Source organism: Aplysia californica, unplaced genomic scaffold, assembly GCF_000002075.1.
Source record: "Aplysia californica isolate F4 #8 unplaced genomic scaffold, AplCal3.0 scaffold00033, whole genome shotgun sequence".
NCBI classification, from domain to species: Eukaryota; Metazoa; Mollusca; class Gastropoda; order Aplysiida; family Aplysiidae; genus Aplysia; species Aplysia californica.
In genome coordinates this window covers 309,986-319,732 of record NW_004797303.1, presented here as the reverse complement: position 1 = coordinate 319,732, position 9,747 = coordinate 309,986, and the positions used below count along the sequence as shown (strand labels likewise).

The 9,747-nt window shown below is 39.5% G+C and overlaps 1 protein-coding gene across 5 annotated transcripts in view; it reads right to left on the bottom strand.

The window, feature by feature from the left end:
- Window positions 1–3,242: 3,242 nt before the first annotated feature.
- Window positions 3,243–9,747, bottom strand: part of LOC101859384 — a 31,738-nt gene continuing 25,233 nt past the window's right edge. For 3 of the 5 annotated variants that reach the window (XM_013091330.2, XM_013091331.2, XM_013091332.2), the window contains 5 exons: window positions 7,946–7,971; window positions 6,925–7,050; window positions 5,831–6,124; window positions 5,150–5,191; window positions 3,243–3,316 (listed from right to left, as the gene is read on the bottom strand). In XM_013091330.2, coding sequence (XP_012946784.1) covers window positions 3,282–3,316; window positions 5,150–5,191; window positions 5,831–6,124; window positions 6,925–7,050; window positions 7,946–7,971 — 523 coding nt within the window. In that variant the 3' untranslated portion in view covers window positions 3,243–3,281. The remainder of the gene's footprint in view (window positions 3,317–5,149; window positions 5,192–5,830; window positions 6,125–6,924; window positions 7,051–7,945; window positions 7,972–9,747) is intronic. The other 2 variants (XM_035973823.1, XM_035973824.1) reach the window with 2 other exon arrangements.

Genomic DNA, 9,747 nt, shown 5'->3' with positions numbered 1-9,747 from the left:
TCTCTCTCTCTCTCTCTCTCCCTCTCCCTCTCTCTCTCTCATTTTGGTTACATTAATAATAATAAAAACTTTGCGGTCATATCTAGGTAGATCAACCCTCACTGATGCCAATTCTCTTAGCTACGTATGAATTGTTTACGCTATGTCATGATTTGGACATGAATAATGTAAGTTTTAAAAAAGACTGGACCTAAAAAAAAACAGTTCGTAATGTGCATTTTTCGCTATACGGGTGCTCATTATAATACATGTGCTATATGGCAAGAATATGTGTGTGACTGTAATAGCGTGTAAGAAACATGTGTGAGGATCATAGAACACACACACACACACACACACACACACACACACACACACACACACACACACACACACACACACACATAAAACAGTACTCTCAGAGTGTCATGACAGTAAATCCATAATACATCATCATCATCTTCCAGTGCCAGATCTGCGACAGACATCGGCGATCATGGTTCTCCATTCATTCCTTTGCTCGGATACTCTTGAAAAAGCTACGTTTCCCTGATCTTTCCCCGTTACCCATTTGTTTAGGTTCTCTAAGAAGGTTGCTCTAGGCCCACCACTTCTTCGTTTGTCTTCCGTTTTGCCACTGAGAGATAAATGTTCAAGACCTTTATATCTATTCAGAAGTCCCAAAAACTGCATGTCTTTTCCTGATTGCTTTTAACAATGAGCGTCCCACGTGGGCTTCATCAAGTACTACCTCTTTTGATTTCTTTTTCTTCCACGATACTCTCGCAGTCTCCTGAGAAACCACGTTTCTGTTGCTTTAATTTCATTTTCACTGTCTTTAGTGAGTGCCCAGCTTTCACAGCCATGTAGAAGGGGCATATATGTGAGGCAGCATGGTGGAATCAGGCTCTCGTCAATTTTTGGGCATATTGAGTTATTGGTACTATCTTAAAGCTTGTTCATTTGTCTTGCTTTCAATGAAAAAATTACCCCTCCATCTTCAGTAGAAGTGGAGATATTTTGGATTGAAGGAGGTGGGGGCTCACCTGGTTTAAGAGGTAAAATTAGCGAGAAAATGGCCGCCAAACCTTGGTAAATTCCAAAGTTGGAGAGTCCACGAAAACTGTAAATTTATATTTTTGTGACTTTAATCAACGTTTTCGGCGAAATCCTCAAAGGAATATGTTTTTAAATGGACATAAAAGGTGTTGGGCCAAAAAAAATAAAATTTGATAAAAATTGCTAAGCAGGAAAAAAACTGCTGTTTTCTTCGATTTCATTATTTTGACGAGGGCCTGATTCCACCACGCTGCCTCACATATAATTATTGGTATCGGCCTAAGGTCAGCTCATTTATTTTGCTTCCAATGAAAAAAACAACAATCCATCTATAGAGGTCGAGCTATTTACGATTGATTGAAGGAGGCGAGGGTCACCAGGTGTCAGAAGTAAAACTAGTGAGAAAATGGCCGCCAATTTCAAAGACTTTCAAAGTTTGAGTGTCCGCCGAAACTGCAAATTTACACTTTTGTGCCTTTGATCGTTATTCAGTAAAAACCACACAGAGATGTGTTTTTCAATGGACATAAAGTGTTAAGTCAAACGAGAAAATGTATTTTTAAAATTGCCAGAACCAGAGACAAAATGCCAATCTCGTTGATTTCCTTATTTTGATGAGCGCCTGATTTCACCTCGGTGGTGAGTGGTATAGGTTTAACGCCCCTATCCACACTGTTGGGATATTTAAGAGGTGGGCATCTGAAAATATACTTAGTCAGTTCAAGATAGTGTAAAAAAAAACATTGAGTATTGTCCTGTGTGTCTGCTCTGGACTCACACGCACCCAGATACACCGTCGTGTGTCCATTAGCGTTGACACAAGGACTGGCTGTTTGCTTCTGTTTTTCTGAAATAAAATAAAAAATCCCCTTGTCATCCTCCCCATGGGGATTATCTTTATTTTTTGTCCTATAGTTTTAGTAAGAGTGTTACAGCACTTGCATCACAATAAGGTCATATAAGTGCCGAGGAATAGATGTATTACACAAGAGTAACCTAATACACAAAAAAGAAAGAGAAGAGATAAGAACGATAGATGTTTGATAGGGAAGAAGGAGCAAACCATACCAGAGCACCCACCAACCACTCACTGTTTTTCTCCGCATTACCACGAGCGAACAAACGGTCATTTACTGGTTAAGGGTTTGTAAACGATCTCTGTTTTACAATCAAGTGTAAGTAGAAGGAACTTAAGCGCAAAACAAAAAACACCTTTAAAAACTCACTTAACACTGAGAATAACATGCACATCATTCCCAGCATTAATGCATCATCATCATCATCATCATCATCATCATCATCATCATCATCATCATCATCATCATCAGCGACTAAACAATTTGCGCAATTTCAACACATTTTTTTTACATAACCTACAAATATCGGCACCAAAATTAGGACACGGAAAAAAGTAGACGGAACAATTTCCCTCGTCTTCTAATAAAGATGAGCAGTGTATCTTTCAGAGATTACAGAATACACAATGTGGGTGGTTGGTGGGTGCTCTGGTGTGGCCTGCTCCTTCTTTCCTACAAATCATCTATCATCCTTATCTCTCCTCCTTTCTTGTGTTTGTACTATCTAGTAACACCTCTAATCTTCGGTACTTATATAAACTTATCGTGTTGCAAGTGCCGTAAAACTCTTACTAAAACTAAACTAAGAATGCACAATAACCTTAAACATCCTTCAACAACCATGGGTTTTTTTTAATTCTTCATTTCAGTCTTTCATTTCCTCCTTTGTGTCCTCCATATATTCACTTCTACATTTCACTTTTCCTGGAACAACCAAGTTTTGTTTATGCCCCATAATTTATGGAAACGAATACCATCCCCACCATAAGCTTTTGTTTCTCTCTCTCTCTCTCTCTCTCTCTCTCTCTCTCTCTCTCTCTCTCCCCTCCCCCTCTATCCAGCTGCACCCAATCTGTTTTAAGTCCAAATCTAAATCTCTCCTCCAAGTCCTTTCATGCCTTCATCTCTTTCTCGTTCCTTGAGGAATCCATCTTAAAACTTGGAGAGTCGAATGTTTGTATTTGTTTTAATTTAATTCTCAAGGCAGGTCCAATCAATTCCTCTCTTATACTCTCCCTCTAGTTTTTGATCGTCCTCTTCCTCCCGCTCCCCCTCCTCCTCCCCCCCCCCCTTCCTCCTCTTCTACAAAAAATATAGCGCACCCTCAAGTTCAGATAAAGAACTCACCAGCGTGTTCACATAGGTCCATTTTCCTGTGCAATTGTTCTACGGGGAAGAAGACGGACCGTCCATTGCACCAGCTGGAAATACAAAAAGCCACACGATCTATTTGGTTTGGTAAGTGTTTTACGCGCTCGCAACTGCATAAGGTCATATGAGCGCGCGGGACACATTAAACATTTTCAGTTGGTAGAACATTTTGAATTTTGCCCGGGTGGCGGGCGAAGCTTACTCTTATCGATTTTGGACCATCTAGGCCTCTAGAGCCTCTTACTTGATCTATATTTTCTCGCTTCTAGTAATTCAGTTTTGACACTCAGACGTGGTCAAGTGGAGGTTTTTAATCACAATGAGACCGATGTCATATATTTGCTACACAGTGGGGTCCACTTAAATTGAACACGGTAATTACTCTGAAAACGGCGGTAAACCGAAAGAAAACGAACTCCAATTTTTTTCTTCCTTGTCTTTGTGAGAAAATTATTGATACGGGGAAATGCTCACATTTCTAAGCTTAAAAGAATTCCAGGGCTACGTCGTCTAAATCTCCACTAGCAGCTTTACAGGAATTTCCAAATTGGTTTGGTCCTTTCAGAGATGGACGTTGAACTCGGAGGTCCCGCCTCTAAAATAATCTAATTTTGTTGATAAGTGTGTTAAACCTATACTATTTCACCATTTCCATTTTTCACCTCTTTACAGACTACTCTTTCATCTGTCCTGTGTAGTTATTCGACAAGTTCAGCAAGCTAACAATGTCGAAGTTGAAGAGCAAATCCAATAGATACAATTTGCTGCTTATATTGTAATTACTGAAACAAGAAAAAAGAAATTCAAAAAGTTTACATTAAAAAGATCTTCTGTCCAATGAGTGTTATTCAGAAAAAAGCATAAATACACATTAAAATACTTTTAAAGCTGAGGCAGAAAAAAATTCTCCACTCTTCAATGTATACTAATGTTCAGGACTGGACCTATCCACAATGTTGAGAAAGATGGGCAAGAGCGAGAGTAGATCTATCTTATTTTATCCTCTACAATTCAAGTTAGCAGTTGCTTTCTTTTCTTTATTTTTTTCTTTGTTGTTTTACGGCGCTCGCAACGGCATTAGGCTGTATGAGCGTGCAGGACATACTAAACATTTTCGGTTGGTAGGAAATTTCGAATTCTGGCCAGGTGGCATCCGAAGCCTGCCCTTATTGATTTTGGATCCCCAAGGAATCTTTAACGTCTGTAACTTGCATACAGGACATTCGAGATGTTTCGCCCTTATCCGAGAAGGCTAAGTGTTAGTTCTTACCTACCATCAGATCAGGTGTGTGGCTGAAAGACTGTGGTAAGAAGGAGTCAAGGAGTAGCAGTAGAAAGGCTGCAGAAAGAGTCAGGAACCCAAAGGAGGGGGTAAACGAGGTGATGGGGTAAGGGCAGAAAGCGGAGATGAAAGCGGACGACAGAATATTGTTAGAGAGCAGGAAAGGATGTAAAAGGAGACATTTTAGAGAAGAACATTTTCCGTTGCTATCCGGATTCAAACCCGGGACTTGATCTATTGAATGGGCTTTGTTTTTTGGAAGAAAATTGAATGAAGGCAGCCCTCAAGACCGGGGGGCCCCCCCCCCCCCCCCCCCCCCTGTTGCCTTCTGGTTATCAAGTTTTTTTCAAAGGGGTTCAACAGGCAAAATAAACACAGTGTAAATCTGTCTTCTTCTACGTATCATCGCCTCAGAACTATTTTGTCCAAAGTGCCTCCTTATTTAAGCACACTTTGGACAAAATAGTTCTTAGGCGACGATATGAACTTCAGCATTGTGTAAGTTAAAGAAGAAAACGTGCATGTGAAACATAAGGAAACATACATGGGTGACACATTTCATCCGCCGTAAGATCAGAAAGGATATACTTATAAAACCCACCGATAGAATATTCAGCCTCGGGTTGAAGTGTCATGTAAGGATCTGCAAAAGAATGAAAACGAATCTAAATTACCCAATGCTCTTTAAAATGAAAATGCAAAAAATTAAATTTCAATTGCTAGATCTAGTACAGATATACATTTCTTTATAGCTTGACTGGGTTGGTCCACCTTATTTGGGCCTATAATATAAATTGAGTTAAGACACATTGCTCAGTTGTAATTAAGTAATATTTAACTTTACCCTAATATTACATGTTCAAGAGCCTGGCTTCTTTAACTAAGTATATCAAAGTTCAGAAGCATACAAATAGTCTGGACTCGGGTCTAAGAACAAACTGTATTAGAACATACACGCGCGCACTCTCTCTCTCTCTCTCTCTCTCTCTCTCTCTCTCTCTCTCTCTCTCTCTCTCTCTCTCTCTCTCTCTCTCTCACACACACACACACACACACACCGAGAGCAATCAGTCGATATCCATCTGTCCAGTACCCCCCCCTCCCAATACGCACACACCTCCTCTCTCCACTCCAGCCTTTTAGGGCATATGTGAGCTAATGCTTCAATCTTGGGGTTTCTGTCTACTGCATCCCATGGTTTGTCGCCCAAGAATATTCTTCCAAGTGTTAAAGAAAAATCACATTTTTTAAAAAATGACCCATCTTGTAAAAGTGTATTTACCAGAAGCAAAAGCTCCACTGGCTGGATCAGCAAGTACGTCATACGTTCCAGGGTTGTGGGTCTGACCTTGACCTCCCAGTCCTGCCTTCGACACCGATGACGTCACGGCCAAGTTGTCGTAACATCTCCCGTCACTACGGGCCTGTGGTGCCTCAGGTGGAATCGTTTCCGCCATGGTTTTTCCAATGAGGCCCGGGGTGTGGATGTCCTGTGATGATCTGAAGTCCGATTTCACGTCCTGTAATAATGTGTAGTCCGAATCCACGTACGAGTACGGACTTTCTTCTTGACGGCCTGTGGATAGAGAACGGAAAAACTAGCATGAGAGTGTGACTAGATAACATAATAATAATATTGTTTAACACATTGTAGAATGATGCATGCTATAGATGGCAGCCATAGATCTTTTTGTTCCCCCCCCCCCAGTTGTAAACCTTTTTAAATCTTTAGACACCACAAACTGGAATTTTGCATAAGTATTTATTTAGGATTTTTTTTTAGAATACAGCTAACAGGTGTTTACAAGAATTTATATCTGTTGAGACAAATTGATACAAATCGTTGTTCAAAAGCTGAAAAGTTGATGTTCGATAGTTTAGGAAATATTTGCCAATATTATGTCTTTGTAGCGCCACGAACTTTTGACCGCACTATAGACAGGGAAATGTTCCATTGTTTCGTCTTTGAAATGGAGGATTCTGTGAGTTTAGAGTGTCTGCAACTCTCCAATACAATGACTGCAAAGATAGCCACAACCACAAAAACCGCTGCAGCTACACCCACAACAATAATAACAACAATCATAACTACACCCATAATAAACAACAATAGCAACAATCTCAACTACACCCATAACAACAACAACAACTACAGAACTACTACTACTACTACTACTACTACTACTACTACTACTACTACTACTACTACTACTACTACTACTACTACAACAACAACAGCAGCAGAAACAACAACAACAACAACAACAACACCTACAACTACAACAACAACCACAACAATATAAAAAATCACCAAAACATTAGCAAAGACCCCCCACCCCCTTTTTTTTTTTTACTCCTGTCCCAAGCCTCCCTCACCTGCATTAGCGCTGGCCTCTGTGGGGTTCCCCGTGCCCCGCCTCGTGTCGTCGTGTTGGTTCGGAAACGCCATATCATTGAGATGTAGGTCAGAGAACTCATAGGGGAGCCCGTCTGAATCTGGCTCTGAGAGAAATGGAATCATGTATTGTTTTTGATGAGGAGAAAAACTGAAATTTTACCAAAAATGTTAAAACATTTTAATTGAAATATTGACCTGAACTAAGCCGTGCTGTGAACCATTGTGAATGCAACCAACTTGTGTTTTGCACGATGACCTTATGCAGTTGCGAGCGCGGTAAAACTCTTACTAAACTAATGAGGTATATCTTTTTTATAATTGTTTTTTGTAAGTGTTTCACGGCTCTTGGTACTGCTTAAGGTCATATGAGCGCGCGGCATGCATTAAATATTTTCAGTTGATAGGGGTCTTTTTTTAAAATTTGCCCGTGTGGTAGTCCAAGCCTACTCTTACCGATTTTGGACCACTAAGGGATCTTAAACGTGCGCAACTTGCACACGGTACCTCCGAGATTTTTTTCCTTTTGTCCGAAAAGGCTAGGTGTAGATTTTTCTTACCATAGGATCAGGGGTGTGACTCTCTTGTAACACCTCTAAGCTTCGGCACTTATATGATTTACATTTAATTGTGTTGCGAGTGCAGTAATACTCTTACTTAAACAAAACAGAACTGAAAAATAAAATTCATTTCAGGATAGACGAAATGAGTAACCAGAATACGTGTTCACTTGCATGTATTAAGTGGTTTGTTTCTTTACTTCTGTGTTTTTTGTTAGTTTGTTGCGGGGGGGGGGGGGGAGGGGCACTTTATTCTGTGTGTGTGTGTGTATGTGTGTATGTATACGTGAGAAAAAAGAGTGATTCAAAGACAGAGAAAAAACCCGCGTATTTTTGTATGGTGGTTGGGGGGGGGGGGGGTCGGACGAGTAAGGGCATTTACAAAGTTGAAGTCCCCATTAATATCAACGAGAACCCTTGACTTGTCACCACATAATCCTACCTTTCTTCTCCTTTGGGATTCCAGACCTGATAGGAAGAACAAAAAAACCACCAAATAAATAAACTTATAAATAAATAAATAAATAAATAAATAAATAAATAAATAAATAAATAAATAAATAAATAAATAAATAAATACATAAATAAATAAATAAATAAAATAACCCCAGACTTCATCTGAAATAATTTGTCGGATGAGATAAACTAATGATCAACATCAAAAGATACAATTTCCCTTTAAAATAAAACCGCCCCTGTCACCCGCTAACCCCCTCCCCCCCCTCCCCCTTTTTTCTCCCCAGGGAAATAAAAACACAAGGTCGTGACAACAATAACAACACGGACCCCCCCACCCCCACCACCTTTGTGCTCCAAAAGAAAATCTCCAAACAGCACTATACATGAAGCATTACTATTAGTCAGACCTCAAGTTATAAAGAGAAGAAACAAGCAAAGGAAGACAGAAAGATGAAGAAAAATTAACTGTCTGGGCCAATGGTAGATAAGGGACGTCTGCAATAATTCTATAATCTATGTTGGGACAGCTATAAGTCTGTAACGTTGGTGTGTTCCACAGTTGTCTCGTTGGTCAATCTTCTTCTTCTTCTTCTTCTTCTTCTTCTTCTTTTTCTTCTTCTTCTTCTTCTTCTTCTTCTTCTTCTTCTTCTTCTTCTTCTTCTTCTACTTCTTCCTCCTCCTCCTCTTCGTCCTCGTCCTCCTCCTCCTCTTCCTCTTCCTCTTCCTCTTCCTCTTCCTCTTCTTCTTCTTCTTCTTCTTCTTCTTCTTCTTCTTCATTTTCTTCTTCTCCTTCTTCTCCTCTAAATGGACACCCCAGTATCTAGAAAGTAGGCTAGTGCCATAGAGTTTTGGGTCTCTCTGCTAAGAGTTGGACTAATATTAAAAATTTCCTTTTCAGTGCCTTTTCGATTGTGTATCGGACACACCTCCCTGACACATACATACCTCCTGCAGGGAGACGAGGAACTGTTCTGTGCCTGATGCGACACAAATTTCACCATTAGACACATCTCAAACGAATATCCAGACTTTGAAGAGACCCGAAAGAAGTAATTTTAAAAGTACAACATTACAAAATCTGTTTTCCGTAGTTCACCCCAACCAAATTCTCAATTTTATAAAGGACATTGGACTAAACAATAAATTGTGAACACCGTTACTTTAAATTGAAAGTAAAAATACTGCTATTTTTACGAAAAAAATTTTAATGTACAATTTTGAACCGTTTAATCTGATCATTGACCAAAACCAGGCCCATGTCATGAACTGTTGTGAATGTAACCAACTTGTGTTTCGCACGCCCAATTGACCGTATGCAGTTGCGAGCGCTGTAAAACTTTGACTAAACTAAGTGCCACAAGCATTGGCCAGATGGTTTCCTGTATAGCTGCCGGTTCCACATTGACACTGCTCTGAGTTGCTGATCCTGAGCAAAATGTACGCGTACATTTAGATAGAACCTGTGCAGGATGCATTTTATATGTTTACACATTTGATCTTTATTTCAAATTTAAAAAATAAAAACAATTGTTTATACAATAAAGAAATATCTGAATTGTAAAATTATTTATTAACAACTTTAACCAATCAAAATAATTAAAACAAATAGATTCGATATCACAGCTTGGAAAATAAACAGAGCAACAAAATAGTATGGTCCAATCTAACTGTGATCATTTTAGGCCAAGAAAATTTGGTCTATAATATTTTTTCTTCCTTTCTATTCTATTCTTTTCTTTTCCCCCCAACCTTTTAGAGCATCATGGTTAACGTCAACTTTGTAAG